General features: G+C 35.2%; 1 protein-coding gene across 1 annotated transcript; it reads right to left on the bottom strand.

Moving 5' to 3' along the window:
* Positions 1–16,254: 16,254 nt before the first annotated feature.
* LOC137823973 (equilibrative nucleotide transporter 3-like) lies at positions 16,255–19,588 on the bottom strand. The gene is made up of 10 exons (XM_068629377.1): positions 19,368–19,588; positions 19,102–19,166; positions 18,912–19,016; positions 18,211–18,366; positions 17,979–18,122; positions 17,779–17,884; positions 17,353–17,525; positions 17,089–17,249; positions 16,593–16,851; positions 16,255–16,503 (listed from the first exon to the last, which is right to left on the bottom strand). Exons 1-10 carry the CDS (start codon positions 19,456–19,458, stop codon positions 16,396–16,398), a joined length of 1,368 nt encoding a protein of 455 aa, XP_068485478.1. The 5' UTR covers positions 19,459–19,588; the 3' UTR covers positions 16,255–16,395.
* Positions 19,589–20,014: the final 426 nt, after the last annotated feature.

Below are 20,014 nucleotides of genomic sequence, written 5' to 3'. Positions count from 1 at the left end.
TGTGCAAATTTGAAGAAGTTGAGGACTGTTGGATATAGTTGTAGTTGAGAGATAATTTTCTTTCATTCTCCTTTTATTGTCTCTCTTTTTGGGTAGTAAAACTTGATGTTATTTAGATACACTTTGGAGCCCTTTTGATTCAAGACATTTATATGATTATTAAATTAATTGTTGTGTGTTTTGGAAATTCTAAAACTTGGAATGATTTGATTGTTTGATGTTGGAGATTGTGATGTTTAGAATATGAATTTTAATCAAAACATAGTATTTTCAGGAAAGAAAATACCGTGTTAAGATTGTTTAGGATGTGCATTGACTAGGGATTCGTCTAGAAGGAGATATCCTGACTCTCCTGAGATAATGGAATCATATAGATGAAACTATTCAGGTGGTGAGAGTCGAAGGAGGTTCATATGAATGGGTAAGTGGTTTGAAAGATAACTAACTTGACCTGTTATATGAGTTAACCCTGTCATACTAGGAGAGATATGATAGATTCTTTATGTGCATAGCTGTATGGATTTCACAGTGAGATAATATGACAGGTGCAGATCTCTAAGTCTAAGTCAACGCACGAGTCTTCCGGAAGTAGAGTCAAGTGTCTATGTGTTGTGAGTCAGTAGAAGTCTGATATATGAAAGATGAATTTTATGAATGTAATAGACACTTGATGGTTTGAGAAATCATATGAGAATTGATGAATTATGCTTATAAATTTAAAATTTAAATTATATCAAAACTTTTTATATAGATAGCTTACCCTGTTATTTGTTTGTGTTGTTTCTTTATTTGTGATGATCGTGTTTTACACGGGAGCAGATGAGATTGCAGGTAATAGATCTCCTTGGTGAGCAGTTGAAGGATGAGATAGTTTTATTTGAATGTTTTGTTTTGTTGTTAAAACTTTTGATGTATATATTAAATCCCTATGAAGAGGGATATTTCTTTTGAGATACACATAGGAGAAAGTAGTATATGTTTATTTGTAATTAGATATTGCTTGTTTTATTTTTATTTCATTATATATGGGTAAAATTAAGGATGTTACACACCACCGCTGTTCGCGCTTCGCACCACCATCGCCACTGGTCACCGTCGTCGCACTGCATTCCATGCCATCTCAGACCAGCACACGTGCAGAACGCACACGCAACCCTAGCTTTGGGACACCATTGTTGCCCCTACGAAACCCTTGCTTTGGAAGGTCGTTGTCGCCCCTGCGAAACCCTAGATTTGGAACGCTGGTGTCGCAATTAGGAAACCCTAGGTTTGGGACACTGCTACAGCCGCAATTTTCACATCTCGTCGATTAATTTCTGCTGATCGGATCTCTAGTGTATAAACGAACCAAGCTTTGATGCGACTTGATGGGAAAAAACGCATGCGGAAGCAACACACATAATCACAAATCAACTGCAGAAAATAAACAACATAGGATTTAACGTGGTTCAGTCACCAACTGCAACCTACATCCACACAGACAACTTTTAGGTTTTATTTTTGTCCTATTGCACACCAATTACAAGTACAATGAGCTCTTTAAATAGAAATTATAAAGGGGACACGATGATTAAACTCACTCACTAAACATGGTGTCCAGTCAGCCCAACCCAATTGGTTCTGCCTTCATACCCAACAGAAACCCCTCAACTGTCATGTTTTCCTAACTATCTTTCCATGGGGCTATGCGAGAAAGGTGTGTTGTTTGAGTGGTTACTTGGATCAAATACACATGCAATGTATAATGCTTTAATAAATCACTGCAAGTAAAATGCTCTTGTCCTTTTAATCTTTTAGTGATCAGAAGTTGTTTATAAGTAGCAGACTAAACTTCTTGTTGACCAATCAGATAAGATCATATACAATCCTGCCATGGATCCTTAGCATGTTTGTGGTTGACCTAAGTCATTCTAAGGCCGAATTCTAGTCGAGATTGAGTCATTTTTTCTTGACCTTAGTCTTCCTAAGGCCATGCTTCAGTCGAGTTCGTGTCCCTTTTACTTAACATTAGTTTTTCTAAGGTTATTTCAAGTTGAGCTAGTGATAGAGATCAAATAAGAGAGGATTTTACTAATGGAGGAAGAGTTCATTCACCCAAACATTTGAAGTTCTTCCTTCTAGTCTTCTAAAAAATTAAAGAAGAATTAAAATAAAGAGAGGACCAAGCCTAAAGCCAAAAGAAGACTACAAGCTTTCAAGAATGGGCTTCAATTAATATCTCTCTTTATAGTTTCTTTTGTATAAATTTGTAAATAATATAGAATAGTGTTTAGGTAGGTGCTAAGAGGGAAACCTAAAGATACCTCTTATGTAAAGCATCTTTAGATATTAGCTTTAGAAAAATCTAGAAGGTATCCCTTCTATTCTCCACTTTAGACGCTAGAAGTGGAAGAGTTGCAAGGTAACCTTGGATAGCTTCCTCTGTAAGCTTCTTGTACACTCATGACCGGTCCTTCTCCTATAAAAGGAGGGCTTGAGTCTTTCTAATACAGATTTGATATTTTTGAGTAAAGAAATTCTCCCAAATTGGTGAGTGATTGAGAGACTTGTGTCTTCTCCTATTCTAGTCTTATCTTGAGTGCACTCTTAGAACCTCAAGTGGCGACATCTACACTCATCTTGAAGCTTTGCATCCTTCAAGTGGCGTGCTCCTCTCCAAGGACTCCAACCACATAAGTTTCCTTCTTCTTTCCATCTTATTCATCCATTTCCATTCCCAAACAAACTCTAAAACATGTCTTTGATGTTTATAGTCATTTTAATCGGTAGAAATTGCTTTGTTTGTGTTTCTGTTCGGTAGTTTCTGTTATCTTGCTGTTCTTGTGGTTTAGGTTGAGTTTCTTTGCGTTTTAATAAGTGCAATTGTGTTTTTTCTTGCTTTAATCGGTTCATATGCCATATTATGGGTTTCTAAGTGAGTTTGGCTTGATTTCTTGAGTTTTGGTAAGTTCTTGAATGTTAAGAACATTGATCCAATTCTTAGAAAGTGCCTAATCATATTCCAACTCTGGTTGAATCCATAACATGTTCATATAATATCTCTATCATGTTATTGGAATCACATAAGCTAGTATCACTTTCACTTGACCTTAGTTTTTCTAAGGTTATTTTCCAACCAAGTTGGTGCATATTTTTTCCAACTAAGTTGGCATTGATTTTTCTCCTAATTGAGTTAGGTTGTAGGTTTTCTCCCAGTCGTGGGTTGTAAGTTTTGTTCAGCCATATTGGGTTGTAGATTTTGTCCAACAGTGTTGGGTTATAGACTTCGTCCAGCCGTGTTGGATTATAGACTTCATTCAGCCGTGTTGGACTGTAGATTTCACCTAACTTTGTTTGTTTGTAAATCTTCTCCTGGTTAAGTTGGGTTGTAGATTTCGCTAACTGTGGTAGTCAATAGATCTTCTCCTAGTCAAGTTAGGTTATAGATTTTCTCCCAACCGAGTTGGGTTGTAGATTTTCTTCTAGTTGTTGGGTTGTAGATTTCGCCCAATCATGCTAGGTTGTAGATTTTTCTTAGTCATGTTGGCTTGTAGATTTTTTGTTGTATATTTTCTCCTAATTGTGTTGGGTTGTAGATTTTCTCCTAGGATGTTGATTGTAGATTTCACCCAGGTATGTTGGGTTAGATTTCACCTAACCGAGGATTGTAGATTTCTTCCAATCGTGTTGGTTTACAGATTTTCTCCTAGCCAAGCTAGGTTGTAGATTTCTTTCAATCGTACTGGTTTGTAGATTTTTCCCAACCGTGTTGGACTGTAGATTTCGCCCAACCTTTTGTTGGATTACAAATTTTACCCAATTGTATTGGGTTATAGATTTATTGCCAACCGAGCTAGGTTGTAAATTTCGCACAATCGTTTTAGATGGTAGATTTTCTCCAAGCTAAACTAGAATGTAGATTTTCTTTCCAACATAATAAACCTATAAGAAGATTAATCACATTTTAGAAATGAACGTTTGACTTCTAGGAAAATTATCTTTGACAGTATTTAAAGTTTTATAAGTATTACAACTAAAATTTAAAAATATTTTTACCCTTTTTTTTTTTGTTACCTTCATCATCAAGTATAACACTCTTTTTTGTTATAATGAAGTTTCATAATTTGAAAAGAAAAATTATAATTTTTATGTTAACTAAGGTAACCAATTCAAATAGACCTTTAATAAAACAAAATAATTAATTTAATTAATAAAATAAAAATGTTTAATTTAACTAAAAAATATATTTTTATAATTATCTTCATAAATATAATTTCTTTTAATATTACTTTTAAACTTTGAAAATTAGTAATTATAGTTTTTTATTAATTTGTTTGTTTAAACTAATTGTACAACAATAAGATTATTGTTTAAAAAAACCATCAAATATAATCACATTTTATTTTTAAAACAAACACAATATTTAAACCAATTTTTTTAAATTAAATAATACAATATATATCTCCTAAAATATTTTATTAAAAAAATATTTAAATTTAAACAAAAAATATATTTTTCATAAAATATTACATTAAAACAAACAAAATATTTAAATTTATAATACATTTAAATTTATATAACACAATATGTATTTCATAAAATATTTAATTAGTTTTTTTATTTCATAGAAAAATCAATAGTTTGATTTTCTTTTTAAAATATAGTATTTTTTTATCATAGGTTTAAATAAAATTATTTGTTAAATAGTTTTTAATGGTAAATTGATCATTCTAATATTATATTACAAGAAAATCATCAATTTGCAACTAATTTTAGAGACCAAAATAATAAGTTACTATTATACTAAATTAGAGACTATTTTATTAATAAAAAATTTATAAGGTAGTTTTCAAATTAGTATCTAACTATTAGCTACCAAGGTTTTATCTACTAATATTTTAAATTCTAAATTAGTTTATAAAAGACTAATTGAGACCAATTTAGAATCTAAAATTTTAGTAGCTAAAACTCTAGTACCTAATTTAAATACCAATTTAGAAATAATTTTATTTTATAATTTTTTATTAATAATAGAAACCACTTTAGATACAAATAATTTTTTAGTTTCTAAAATAGTATATAATTTAGTTAATATAGTGACTAATTATTTTTTGTCTCTAATTTTGATTGTTATTTAATCAATTTTTGTAGACAAGTTTAGAAAATATAAAAGAAATAAAACAATTAAGATAGATAAGAAAATATTTTTATGATTGTGAAATTATGAAATCACCTTCATTTTTCTTTCATTTTGAAAGTTTTACTCAACCTTACCATTATATCATTATATTTATCTTTGAGAACATAAATACTAAAACATTTCGAAACTTTGATCATGTACTAGCATGTTAGACGAAGAAAGAAACTTCATCACCTTCCTTAAAACTATTGCAAAGAGGTTCTCATGAAAATAGAGGAAGATGATGAGTGATGGTTGACTATGAGCTTCAAAAAGTGGGGGTTCTTGCAAATCACTCACATTATTATTACATTAGGTTCTTCAATAAAAAGAAGGTCATAAAAAATTTTCATTGAACCCATGTTCTGGTTCAAAATTTAAGCGGTCTAAAATATTGTCTAATTCTTAATTATGTATTTTTTTTCAATCAATTTTAAAGTATCACAATTAGATATTTCATTAATATTTTTCTAAAATTCTGAATAATTTGATTGAATCCTCTATTTAAGAATTGGCAAACACTATAATTCACAAAATAAATATTTTTAATAAAAGATTGGACTAATAGAGTACTCCTTCCCTTGAGCCAAACTAAGCGCGAATACTTTCTATAAAAGGATTGTTTTTCGGCTTTTGGATGGCCGTCCATGTCAATACTAAATTTCAAAATATCAACTACTAAAGTTCGACAACAATAATTTTTACTAATTTCTAATATTCAAAACTTGTGAAAAATATCTTTAATTACCTTTGTAGTAGATGACTCGTCATTGGAGATGACAATACGAACAAATGATGTGGGCTGATCCACAACCTGCTACCAAAAAATGCGAGACGGACTCACTAATGTAATCTGCTGATCCGTTTGGACTCACTTGCATAATCCGTAGCCCGTAAAGACCAATAGCAGAGCGAGTTGACCCACATAAATAAAAGAAATAATTATTTTATTTTTTTATAAAAAAAATATCATACTTCACTTATCGTGTGATCTTTATTTTATTTTATTTTAAAAAATAAATTTAATGATAAAAATAAAGAATATTTTTTTAAAAAATATAAAAAAGTTAATATTAAAAGTAACCGTGTGAATTTAATTTTAAGTAAAAGAGTTTTTATTAAAAAAATTTGTAACAAAAATATATTTACATGTACGAAAAAAATATATGCAAAATAAAACTTTAATTATTTTTAATCAAGTCTTCAACAATTTTCATACTTGAATTCCTTTACTTTTTTTATCTTAATTGAGTGAATTGAAACATAGATAAAATTTTAATTTTTTACGGAAAATATTTTTCTTTATAATTAATAAAATTTTAATTTAAAAAAAATATTTTCTTTATGCGAGCTGGCTCAGAAACCCGTGAACTAACTCTTATGCAAGACTAGTCAATAAAATGAACTCACACTCCTTACACGGGATGAGACAACTTAACCCGCATTTTGTGAACTAAACACGAGAGAGACAAGCCCTAATTAGAACCACATATGAGATACTTGAGAAAATTTAATAAAATTGTTTTGTTTCTATATTTAACTAACTTCTAACTAAATAAATGTTTCTCTCTCTATTTAACAAACATTCCTATGTTTAAATAACATATTCTTATATTCTAAATAACATATATTCCCATATTTGAAATTGCTACAAAAATAAATTAAAAATATTGAAAACAAAATTAAAATTCTAACCTAGAGGAAGAAGCAAGAAGCGTGGTGTGAGACAAGAAGGGATGAGAGCGCGATTGAAGGATGATGGCTAACAAATGAGTATTGATGTGTTATGTAGGGAGGAATTGACGGAAGAGGAAAAGAAAGTGCAAATGCAGAAGAGCTAGTAGAGGACTTAGAGGACAAAAATGGTTGATGGTGTTGCCATGTAGTTTGCCAGAGGAAGAGTTTGCACAATACATAGTGAAAACTGAGGGAGACAACATTAGTATACCTTATTTTAAGTACTTTTCTACTTCGATTCAAAGTCTAAATGGAGTAGAAAGTTATCATCTTTCACATTGATAAATGGTGAATCGACGAAAAAAGTAGAATCTGCATTTTACAATTGATATAATGTCCACTTTCTACATAGATTCAAAGTTCAACAAAACTAGAAAATGTATCTAATATATTATAAAATTGTCATCACATTAACTTTCACATTAATTTATCTTTATACCAATATTATATGAACTTTGTAAAATATTTTTTCTGACCTGTGCATGCCTAAAAGTCTACACATTATTTAACAAACGGATCAATTTTTTGTCACTTTCAGTATGGAATAAACTAATATAATCCTATTAATAAATCTAATTTTTAAAATTTAACAATCATAAAATTAATTTGTTTAGGTCAAGAAAAAAAAAAAATAGCTTGAAACGATTAAATATGGTGAGTCGGCTCTCCTGGTTCATCCAGTCTAATATGTCAATGTCTATTATTTTTTTTAAAATTATAAAAATTAAAGTTTAAATATTTATAATGTAGTTTTACGATTTTATTGTGCATAAAAAAATAAAACATATTTATTGTTATGGCTAGTTTATTTTATAAATTTAATTCATTTAATACTAATATAAATTAACATTTAAATAAATTTTAAACTAAATTATTAAAATATTTTATATCGTTTAATTAATTTTATAAAATAAATTATTTAAACTTTTTATGAACCCGTTAGAGTGAAGGTTTTCATCTAATTTTTAACTAATTGATCAATTTGACCAATACTAATTTAGAATATGATCCTGCCGGTTGACCTAGCGTAAGAGTGTTGCCTCGTCACGAACCTCCTCACCAGCTTGACTCCACGTGGCTTTCAAGTTCACACCACAGAAAGCCTCTCTGAGAACCTGAAAACACAAGGTGGCACCTCTGCGGCCGGTGGCGCTCCGACGCTCAAGTCAGTAACAAGAACACCCAAAAACTCAGAGAAAATATGCTTTGTAGAACCGTACTAAAGGCGCACAACCCTAGCAATGAGTCGTAATGAAAACGTACCTCTGCAAATTCTGTTAAGTTTACCTTTATAGCTAGGTTTCTTCTCTCTCCAGGCCGTTATGCTTTTGGACGCGTGGCTCGCATCCAGCTTTGCACGTGTCGTCATCTGGGCTAAGATAGTAGGTAGTGCCCAGCCCTACACGTGTCATCATCTGAGCTAGGATAGCTTGAGCGTCATTTCTCAATTGCATCCAACCCTACACATGTCATCATCTGGGTTGGAATAACAGGTAGCATCCAACCCTACACGTGTCGTTATCTAGGTTGAGGCAACTTGAGCGTCATTTCTGTGTAGTAACCAGTCGCGCGGCTAAGTCCTCTACTCAAGGAGTAAGCTAGCACGCAATATGCTCTAAAACACCACTCGACAAGGCGAGCATCGGGTGCGGCAAAGTACACCATCCTTGTGATATCGCTTGTCGCCAATGGCACCCTCCTTATCGTTACGCCATGCATGTTCTGGCTGAGGAAACCTTGCCATCGACGAGTGTCCACTCTGGGAATCCTGTCGCTGATAGGCAAGCTGTAACCTTCAACTCACACGCCCTTCACGCCCTATGCTGGCGCAACAATCATCTTACTGAAATTATACGCTTGAACTTACTCTTCTGAGCCGTCAGTAGCTTCAACTGAGTTTACTGGGAAATCCGGCGATGTGCTCCTCGCGGCGGCGTCAGACCACCTGATCTCCCATTGCCTAACACATCGATGACGCACAAACCTGGCGACAACCGACCATGTTCACTACAGAACGCCAGTTCCATGAACCGACGACTATGTTCGCTTCTGAACCATTCATCTTTCTCTTGCCCGCGTGTTCTGCTGAGCACGCCCCACATAGTCACGTGCTAGACACGTCATCACACCCGATGACTTGGTCGGTACAGAATATATTTTTTTAAATAAATTTTTCTTTTCTTAATTTGAAAGGTATTTTTTATCTAGAACTTTTTTTAAAGACAAAATGGTTTTTTCCCTAACCTATATAGGGTATTTGGAAAAGCAATGGAGGTGTTGGAAGAAACATCCATTTGACCCTTTCAACTTATGGGTATTTCTTCCTGCACCCTTACATTTTTCTTCATGCACCCTAATTTTATGCAATATCAGAATTACCCTTAACACTTTTGGATGATTCCGGAATAAGAGTTAAGTTATTTCTGGAATAGGAATTTTGTGAGCAAAATATGTTTTCATAATAGAAAATTCGAAAACTAAAAAATCATTTCGGAATATTCTTTTCTAAACACATTTTTTTAATTTAGTTTCTGGAATAGTAAATCCGAAATTTACAAAATATGTTTTGAAAAATATGTTATGGAAATATTCTGAAAAGAACAATCCATAAGTCATTTTTAAAAAAGATAAAATGGTCTTTTATGAGAATGATGAGGTGCAGGAAGAAACAGCCTCAACCTATTGATGATGTCTGGACCAAAACCAGTCGAAGCCAAATTTTGTGGGCTATTTCTTCCTATACCACCCGTTTCTTGGCTGCACCCCTCAGTTGGGTGAAATGATCAGATTGTCCTCATGGGTTTTACATTTTTCTCTCTTCCTCCTTTCTCCTTCTCCGTCGATGTGTTCGTTCTTCATATGTATCTCCCTCAATGACTACATCATTATCACAATCACTGTTGTCGTTACCATTATTGCCACCACCAATGTCACCATTGTTGCATCATAGTCGTTGTAGAAGAAGAGAGGAAGAATGTGTTGACACAAAACAAAACCATCTCTTCATCTTCTTCATGCCCGATTTCTTTCAATATCCTTTTCATTCAAATGGCTTGACAGGCACATGTAGTTGCTGCTACACACTCTACTTCAGTAGTTGACAGAGTGACGATTGGTTGCTTCCTTGATGACCATGCCACAACTCCTCCACTCATTAAGAAAACATAGCCTGAAGTGCTCCTACTGTCATCCACATCTCCCGCATAGTCACTGTCGGTGTAGCCTAAGAGTTCACTCTTCCCTTCACGTTGATACCATATCCCAAATTCCAGAGTTCCCTTCAAGTATCTCATGATTCTTTTTGCAGTAGCAAAGTGCTACTCAGTAGGATTTGTCATAAAACGACTAATAAGACTTACCACAAACATCAAGTCAGGTCGTGTGGCTGTGAGATACATTAAACTACCCACCATTTGCTTATATAGCGTTGAGTCGACCTTCACACCAGCTTCATCTCGGCCAACCTTTTGTCCAGGGACTATCGGATTGCAAACGGAGTTGTAATTTCGCATCCCAAACCTCTCTATCAACTCAGCAATATATTTTCTATGACATATGAAGATGCCATCAACCTTCTGCATCACTTCAATGCCAAGAAAATATCTCATCTTCCCCAAATCAGTCATGTCGCATTCATTCTTCATGAAGCGCTTAAACTCATTCAACAACTCCTTATCATTACTAGTGAACAATAGATCATCGACATAAATGCTCACAATTAGGATTTTACCTCTCTTTTGTTTGATGAATAACGTTTGTTCACTAGAGCTGCTTATAAACCCTTCATTGAAGATATAAGCCTCAATGCGACTGAACCAAGCTCTGGGCGCTTGTTTTAGTCCGTAAAGAGCCTTATGCAGCTTATAAACCATGTCCTTCTTCCCTGCTACTTCATAACCTTGTGGTTGCGCTACAAATACATCTTCCTTCACCTTACCATGTAGAAAAGCAGACTTGACATCGAGCTGATAGATTCCCCATCCTCTTTGTGCTGCTACAACAATGATCATCCTCACTGTATCCATTCGAGCCACCGGTGTGAATACCTCTGTGTAATCTACTCCGTCCTTTGGAGCATACCCTTTCACCACCAACCGAGCTTTGAACTTGTCTACCTCTCCCAATTCATTTAATTTGGTCTTGTAAATCCACTTAACCCCAATAACCTTGGCTCCAACGGGAAGTGCAATCAGTGACCACGTGTGACACATAATGTCAAGCTTGGGAACAATCACATCGTTGACCACATAGCTTATTCCCTTAATCCCTTAAGAATTATTTTCACCACAATATTGAACAATTTTTTAGATTATTTCAATAAAGACCTATTCTCTAGGGTTAGAACAGGTCAATTTTTGTTTTATTTTCTTGTTATTAGTGGAGCTAGTTGAGTCGTGTCCTTTATTTTCGTTTTGCAGTTTTCATGTATTTCCTATAAAAGGCATTGGAACCTATGAATAAAGATAGATAATTCGGGTGCATTTGCCAAGTCTCTAAAACTTAAAGTTTACATTTGGTATCAGAGCCAAAGCAAAACAAATTGATCCAAGAGAGAGAAGATGAGCGACAACAAAACACTCACCAAGATTCCACAAATTGATGGTCATTATGACCATTGGAGTGAACTAATGGAAAACCTCTTGCGTGCCAAGGGTTTGTAGAGTCTTGTGGAAGAGGGGTACATCGAACCGACAGAGGGAATCAAAGTGACTGCAACGCAGAAGAAGAGTCTTGAGGAGCTCAAGATGAAGGACCATCAAGTGAAGCACTACCTGTTCCAAGCAATTGACCGGGTTGTGTTTGAACAGATCTTGAATCGCAAAACATCCAAGATCATTTGGGATTTGATGAAGAGAAAGTTTGGAGGCAACGAAAGGGTGAAGCGGTCTCTTCTCCAAACCTTAAGAAGAGATTTTGAGGTTCTTGAAATGAAGAAGGAAGAGAACATCGATGATTACTTTGGAAGAGTAATGTCTGTCTCCAACAAGATGAGAAGCAATGGAGAAGACATGTCAGATTCGAAGATTGTTGAGAAAATACTTCGAACTCTGACTGACAAGTTCACATATGTGGTGGTGTCCAGCGAGGAGTCAAAAGACACAGAAAAGATGACGATTGACGAACTGCAAAGCACTATGTCTGTACATGAAAAGAAATTTAAGAAGATCAATCATGAAGAAGATGATCAAGCTCTCAATGTCAAAGGCAGAGGCAGAAGATCATACAGAGGTCGAGGCAGGGGCAGAGGACGCGCATTCAACAAAGCAACAATCGAGTGTTACAACTGCCACAACCTTGGACATTTCCGATATGAATGTCCAAATGGGAACAATGGAGCACATTTTGCAGAGATCGAAGAAAAGAATGAAATTCTTCTCATGGCGTATGTGGAACTTCAAAGTACTAGAAGAGGAGATGTGTGGTTCGTGGACTCTGGATGTTCAAACCATATGTGTGGAGAAAGAGGTATGTTCTCAAGCTTGGACGCTAGCTTCACACATAATGTCAAGCTTGGGAACAATCACAAATTGATGGTTGGTGGGAAATGAGTGGTGAAAATAATGCTTAAGGGAATAAGCTATGTGGTCAACAATGTGTATTATATTTTGGAATTGAAGAACAACCTGCTAAGTGTTGAACAACTTCAAGAAAGGGGTTTAGATGTGCTATTCAAAGGAGGAGATTGAAACACATGCAACATCTTTCATCCCTCAAGAGGAAAAATAGCAGAATCTGTTATGAGTGCTAATAGGATGTTTATCCTGTTAGGTGAATCAAATGATAAAACAAAGGAGGAGAGATGCCTGCAGGTTGATATCTCAAACAAGGCAGAGCAGTAGCACCATCGATATGGGCATCTCAACTACAAGGGACTTCACACATTATGCAGTAAAGAGATGGTTGTGGGTTTACCTGAAATTGGAGATGTGAAAACCACCTGTGAGGCGTGTGTCAAAGGGAAACACCATCGTGTTCCATTTCCGAAGCAGAGCAATTGGAGAGCCACTGAAAGATTGCAGCTTATCCACTTTGATCTCTGTGGTCCGATCAATCCACTATCAAACACTCAAATAAGGTACTTTGTAAGCTTTATTGAGGATTTCTTGAGAAAGACATGGATATATTTTGTGCTAGAAAAATCAGAAGCATTTCATCAGTTCAAGACATTCAAAGCGTTTGTGGAGAAGCAAACTGGATTGTTCATCAAATGTCTAAGAACGGATAGAGGAGGAGAATACAACTCAAATGCGTTTAAGGAATTCTGTAAAGAGCATGGAATCAAAATACAGCTGACCACCGCCTTCACGCCTCAGCAAAATGGCGTTGCTGAACGCAAAAATCGCACAATCATGAACATGGTGAGAGCAGCGTTATTAGAGAAGGAGGTACCAAAAGCTTTCTAGCCAGATGTTGTGCAATGGGTGAATCATGTTCTTAACAGATCTCCTACACTCGTTGTAAAAGATATGACTTCGGAAGAGGCATGGAGTGGAAGAAAGCCATTAGTCGAACACTTTAGCGTTTTTGGATGTATCAGATATGTTCATATCCCTGATGTTAAAAGAAGCAAGCTCGATGCCAAAAGCGTGAAGTATGTCTTGTTAGGTTTCAAGAGTGAATCCAAGGCCTTTAAGATGTTCGATCCAGTGGAGAAAAAGTTTCACATCAACCGAGATGTGATATTTGAGGAAGATAAGAAGTGGAATTGGGAAGATGTTGGTTATTCTAGTGAAGAAAGCATTGAACTTGAGTGAGAAAATGATTATGAAGATGTTGAGAATGCAGAGGAAGCGGAAGAAGCAGAAGAATACACTGATGACGTTCCTTCACTAAACAATCCAGCAACTGGAGAAACAATAGCAACAACAGGCAGGGTGAGAAAACCACCAATCTGGTATGCAAATTATATCACAGGAGAAGGGCTATCAGATACAGAGGAAGAAGCAAACATGGCTAGAGTCGAGATTGAAACCCTAGCTTTCATGGTCATATCAGACCCGACCAGTTTTCAAGAAGTCGTAGGACATCAGAAATGGAAACAAGCGATGGATGCTGAGATACAGTCCATAAAACGGAACCACACGTCGTCACTGACTGCACTTCCCGTTGAAGCCAAGGCTATTGGGGTTAAGTGGATATACAAGATCAAATTAAATGAACTGGGAGAGGTAGACAAGTTCAAAGCTCGGCTGGTGGTAAAAGGGTATGCTCAAGAGTACGGAGTATATTACACAGAGGTATTCGCACCGGTGGCTCGAATGGATACAGTGAGGAAGATCATTGTTGTAGCAGCACAAAGAGGATGGGGAATCTATCAGCTCGATGTCAAGTCTGCTTTTCTACATGGTAAGGTGAAGGAAGATGTATTTGTAGCGCAACCACAAGGTTATGAAGTAGCAGGGAAGAAGGACATGGTTTATAAGCTGCATAAGGCTCTTTACGGACTAAAACAAGCGCCCAGAGCTTGGTTCAGTCGCATTGAGGCTTATATCTTCAATGAAGGGTTTATAAGCAGCTCTAGTGAACAAATGTTATTCATCAAACAAAAGGGAGGTAAAATCCTAATTGTGAGCATTTATGTCGATGATCTATTGTTCACTAGTAATGATGAGGAGTTGTTGAATGAGTTTAAGCGTTCTATGAAGGATGAATGCGACATGACTGATTTGGGGAAGATGAGATATTTTCTTGGCATTGAAGTGATGCAGAAGGCTGATGGCATCTTTATATGTCAAAGAAAATATGTTGCTGAGTTGATAGAGAGGTTTGGGATGCAAAATAACAACTCCGTTTGCAATCCGATAGTCCCTGGACAGAAGGTTGGCCGAGATGAAGCTGGTGTGAAGGTCGACTCAACGTTATATAAGCAAATGGTGGGCAGTTTAATGTATCTCACAGCCACACGACCTGACTTGATGTTTGTGGTAAGTCTTATTAGTCGTTTTATGACAAATCCTACTGAGTAGCACTTTGCTACTGCAAAAAGAATCATGAGATACTTGAAGGGAACTCTGGAATTTGGGATATGGTATCAACGTGAAGGGAAGAGTGAACTCTTAGGCTACACCAACAGTGACTATGCGGGAGATGTGGATGACAGTAGGAGCACTTCAGGCTATGTTTTCTTAATGAGTGGAGGAGTTGTGGCATGGTCCTCAAGGAAGCAACCAATCGTTACTCTGTCAACTATTGAAGCAGAGTATGTAGCAACAACTACATGTGTCTGTCAAGCCATTTGGATGAAAAGGATATTGAAAGAAATTGGGCATGAACAAGATGAAGAGATGGTTTTGTTTTGTGACAACACGTCCACTATCAGCCCCCCCTTCTGATCCATTCATTTCTGCAAGCAGGGGGGATCCAGAGCTAATCCTCCCGTCTATTGCATAACCTAAAAAAGCTATAAGCAAAGTACCTAAGGTGCGCTCCGCCCGGTGACTAAGAAATTGGTTTGCGCTTTGAAGTGATGAGGTCGCAAAGAGGGAAGTTGTCAAATAATGCAGTCATGCACGGAAAGTCAAAGCCCATAAGGGTTCGATACCATTTTCTAAGAGAATTGACAAAGGAAGGTGTCGTTAAATTGGTCTGTTGCAGTACTGAGGAGCAGCTGGCCGACATAATGACAAAGCCTTTGAAGATGACATCATTTCAAAGGATCAGAGAAGCGTTTGGGATGAGTGTTGTGAACTAAAACTCTTGATCGAGTTCAGTTCAAGGGTGGGAATGTTGAACAAGTTTTTAGATTATTTCAATAAAGACCTATTCTCCCGGGTTAGAACATGTCAGTTTTTGTTCTATTTTCTTGTTATTAGTGGAGCTAGTTGAGTCGTGTCCTTTATTTTTGTTTTGCAGTTTTCATGTATTTTCTATAAAAGGCATTGGAACCTATGAATAAAGATAGATAATTCTGATACATTTGCCAAGCCTTTGAAACTTAAAGTTTACAAAATGTTGTAGAGGAAGAAGAAAACAATCGTGTTATGAAAAGAAGTTCATTTTGAAAATATCTTTCTTAAACATATTTTGTGTTTTGTAAAATTTGTTATGGAAAACTTATTTTAGAAAAACATTGTGAAAAGTTTTTTCAGGATAGGATTTCCAAAACAAGCTTTCTTTTGGAAAACATACTTCACGCATTTCAGAATTTCAATCCAGAAATTTTATTGCCGAAACATTGTTTGTTCTGGAAATCCCATTCCAGAAATTTTGAAAAGTATGTTCCAGAAAATTTTCAAAACATAATCCGAAAATCATTTTAGAAAAAGTAAAATAGTCATTTTGAAAATTGTTAAGGTGCAGGAAGAAAAATGAGAGTTGCAAGAAGAAAAAGTCAATTTTGTGATATAAAGATTGAATTGAGAAATAATTGGCAGTGAAACGATCTTTACTCCTTCAAATGAGGTATACACAAAGTACTGTAAACATACGTAAAACATGTATATGTTTGTGAATAAATGAATGCCTAAGCTATTTCTCTAGTTTGGGTTGTAGTTAAGATTTCACCACCCTTTCCCTATTAACCACAACCAGTCAAGTGTTACACCTGCAAAAATACCTCCAAGAAGAAACAACACCAACAAGTTTCCCAAGGCATTCTGTTCTGGTCCCTACAAACATTAAAAAAATGCACAACATTAATCAATCTAAATATGAATTTAGAAAACCCCGAAAAGTTCTGGTTGTTTAACAAACTCACCTTGTAACCTTTGGGTGCTGAAGTGAGAACACAAACAGTGAGGTAACCATTGGATAACCCCAAAAAGCATGTCAACATTATCATCCACCCCTGTGAACCATACTTTGCAGTAAAATAAAATGCTGGCACAAACAAAAGGCGACTAACAATGACTGTGGTGAGCATTTTTCGGGACTCCAACTTCAGGGTTTTCAAGAGTGGAATGTATCTTCCGATCAGATCACACACATTGTACATAGCAATTAACACAAGAGAATACCTGAAAGAATTGGAAATATCAAAACATACTAAGGTTTTCAATTCATGAAAAATAATTAACTACACTCAAATATGCGTTATGTTATAATTAGTGGACACTTTTCTTCATGGCACATAACACTAATCTTTATCATGTTGTGTCTGGTCATAAAGGAACAGGAAAATCGATGGAAGATTTTATTTCCAAAAAGATAGAAATATAAAGGAAGTAAAGAAGCTATGTTGTTAACGAAAATACCATGTGCCCAAACTGTGTGATCCGGTATCTTCTGATAAGAATCCGGGGAAAATTGATAGTGTAAGTGCGTATATTAGGAACAGATCAAGTGCATAATCAATGTTTTCTAATAACAGTTGCTTATTCCCTTTGCGCTCTAATCGTTTGTCATCTTCATTGACCTGAAAAAAAGTACTTAAATTGTAAATAAACTGAAGCTTGAATAATTAAGAACATATTGTGATTTGAAACATTGGAAAGAAAAGAAAAGAAAAGAAACAGTACTCTTCGAGATGGGGTCTGGATACCACCTGCAGCAAGATCAGATGAAACAGTTTTGGATCCTTCAGATGCTGCTTTTGAACGGTAGTACTTCACGATTGGTAATTTAGGAAAGACAAATGCATATAGAAGAAAACAAAGAAGCTCAAAGAATGTTGATATGACAAAGAACGTAACTGCAGGAAAGTAGAACGACAAGTGATCAATATCTAATTTATTTGTATGAGTCATGTGAAACAACAATCTTTATAGTATAAAGTTAAATGACATCAAATAATCATCACAATTTGTTTAGGCTTTTGAAGATATTGGCATTGCTACATAGTCCAAAAATGTATGTTGAGTTATTATCAAAATAAACCACATAACCATGATTCGCGAATATATCTTCATTATCAAATGTCTTAAGCTCTGGAGAGTTGAACTTACTGGCTCCTTTGTGAAGACCATTCTTAGAATTCTCAAATGCTGCTTTTGTAATCAACCTCAAAGCAGATGTTAGTGCACCAGATGCTGCTAAACCAGCAAGGAAAGACTACAGCAGTAAAACCATATAAGAAGAAAAAAAGAAATGCATACATTGAAGGAAAGTTTCAAAACTTCATAGTAATTCCATTGCTAATGCAAACCTGAATGAATTCTGGAAGCATGTAGGATAGGTCTCCCACCATTCCACCTTGCGTGTGAGCATCTGCTATTCCAAATGCACCACTAATTATGCATATACCAATAAAAGTCCCAAGTCCTCCTTTACCAGATGTTGCTAAATCCAACTATGGCAGATTAATAGGAAAAATAAAAGCAACAATCAAAAACCATTGTGAAGGAATCATATATTACAAACAAGTGAATGAAACTTACAATTAACACCGACAAAGTGCTTATGAAGAAAAGAGTATATCCAAATAGGTTTCTTATTCTTGTATTGATTTTGTCCTCTTTGTAAGCCAGTATTGCTAGTGTTCCAACTGCAAATGGCTGATATACAAGAGTAAGCACCCTAGAGGGGTGGTATTTCTGCACGAACAGAACAGAAAATTAAAACAAGTTTATTCCAAAGCAATCCAGGTATATAAATTATAACAAGAACAAACAACAATTAAGAACCGCAAAAAACGAGAAACAAACTGCGATCGCTAGAATATGTATTGGAGTGTGAGAAGATCAGTAAAACAAATGAAAATAGTTATAGCCACTGAAATTTATTGATCAGAAAGTTTAGTAATGTGATAATAAATTATTAGTATAACTTCTGTATAAGATGAAAACAGACTATGGCAGTGACTAGAAATTCCTTGATCATCTGATCTATAGTGTATGGTTGAATATCAAAGGTAACTACATAAACTGATGTAAAGCTCTGTCATGTATTCTTTGTTATCAAAATACATGGTCTGAAACCTTCAAGGTTCTTAAGCCATATTATGAAGCACACAGAAAAATGAAATTTGAAGTGGTTCAAATTGGAATAGTCCCTGGTTAACCACATGAATGAATGAAAAATCAGATGAAAAGAAAATATAATACGGTATATATAATGTGTGTGTGTATATATTAATTACCGGAAACAAGTGAACATAGTAATCTTCTATAGTCAGCATACTGTTCCATGAGAAAAGGCACCCATTGCCAAGAAACCAGCAGACTACTATTGCAGCATATTTTCCCTGTTAATGGCAAAGAATTTAAGTGAAGAAATAATGCATATTTATATGTTCCTGAAACTAAAGTAATAAAAAGCAAATAAACCACCTCAAGACGCCTTGGAGGCTCACTGTTCTCCATGGCTGCCTTAGATTCTTCTCTCGTATCAACCTCTACAACAAGTCAGAAAACAAAACCGTAGTCAAGGTGATGTACATAGAGCAATAATCATGGCTTCAACTTGACATGCACCACTAAACCGATAAATTCCAGCACACCCCAGGTGACCAAAAAATCATAGAAATTACTCATTGACACAATACAAGCTCCAGATACATCATCACCAATGACACTGCTTCGCAAAAAATAATCACCTTTGCTAAGTAATGATCTTTTCACGGAAAACCCATTAAACAGATGCATAAACATGCCTACTATACTATATATATAATACCTAATTGACATTTTGTATCATATATCTCTCTCTTTCTATAGGTGTGCATTATGACGTTCCAAAGAAGAAATCAAAGAAAGATGAAACCAAAACAGGAAAAAGTTATTGAGAGATCATACTCTATCAAAACAAAACACAGCTGAGAGGGAGAGAGTGAGAGTGAAAGTGAAAGAGAGAGATTATAGAACGATCTTATAGGTGGAGCAGGTGGGGCTGGAATCAGAATCTAAATACGTAAGGGGGTACGTAACTCAAAAGGGTTGTTTTGAACCCCTGTTTATGTTTTTGTATCTCTCAAAATTTCAAAGTCAAATGTATGTGTCGTGTGTCTTCTTTGTGAGTATAAATATGAGAAAGTGTTTAGCCACAGGATTACTCAATTCTAGTTCAACCTTTGACGATTCGTGGTTCCAAAAAAAGGGCGAGAAACCGATCTATACGTTTTCAAACTTGTTTGACACCACATTTTATATTTTTTACAAAATTATTCACCTAATAAGCTTTCATCATTAAGGTTTTCTAATTTATTTATTTATTTATTTGACATTTTAGCTTTTCATCCTGTTA

The sequence above is a fragment of the Phaseolus vulgaris genome, chromosome 11 (assembly GCF_000499845.2).
Source record: "Phaseolus vulgaris cultivar G19833 chromosome 11, P. vulgaris v2.0, whole genome shotgun sequence".
Lineage (NCBI taxonomy): Eukaryota > Viridiplantae > Streptophyta > Magnoliopsida > Fabales > Fabaceae > Phaseolus > Phaseolus vulgaris.
This window is presented reverse-complemented; position numbering and strand designations above follow the sequence as displayed.

Bases quoted from the DNA above. Each gene is read 5' to 3' on its own strand.
- LOC137823973 (XM_068629377.1), bottom strand. From the start codon at position 19,458: ATGTCAATTAGGTATTATATATATAGTATAGTAGGCATGTTTATGCAT. The intron at 18,367-18,911 runs GTAATTAATATA...CTGTTCGTGCAG, and splicing joins ACTATGTTCACTTGTTTCCG to AAATACCACCCCTCTAGGGT. The intron at 17,885-17,978 runs GTTTGCATTAGC...TTACTGCTGTAG, and splicing joins TGCTTCCAGAATTCATTCAG to TCTTTCCTTGCTGGTTTAGC.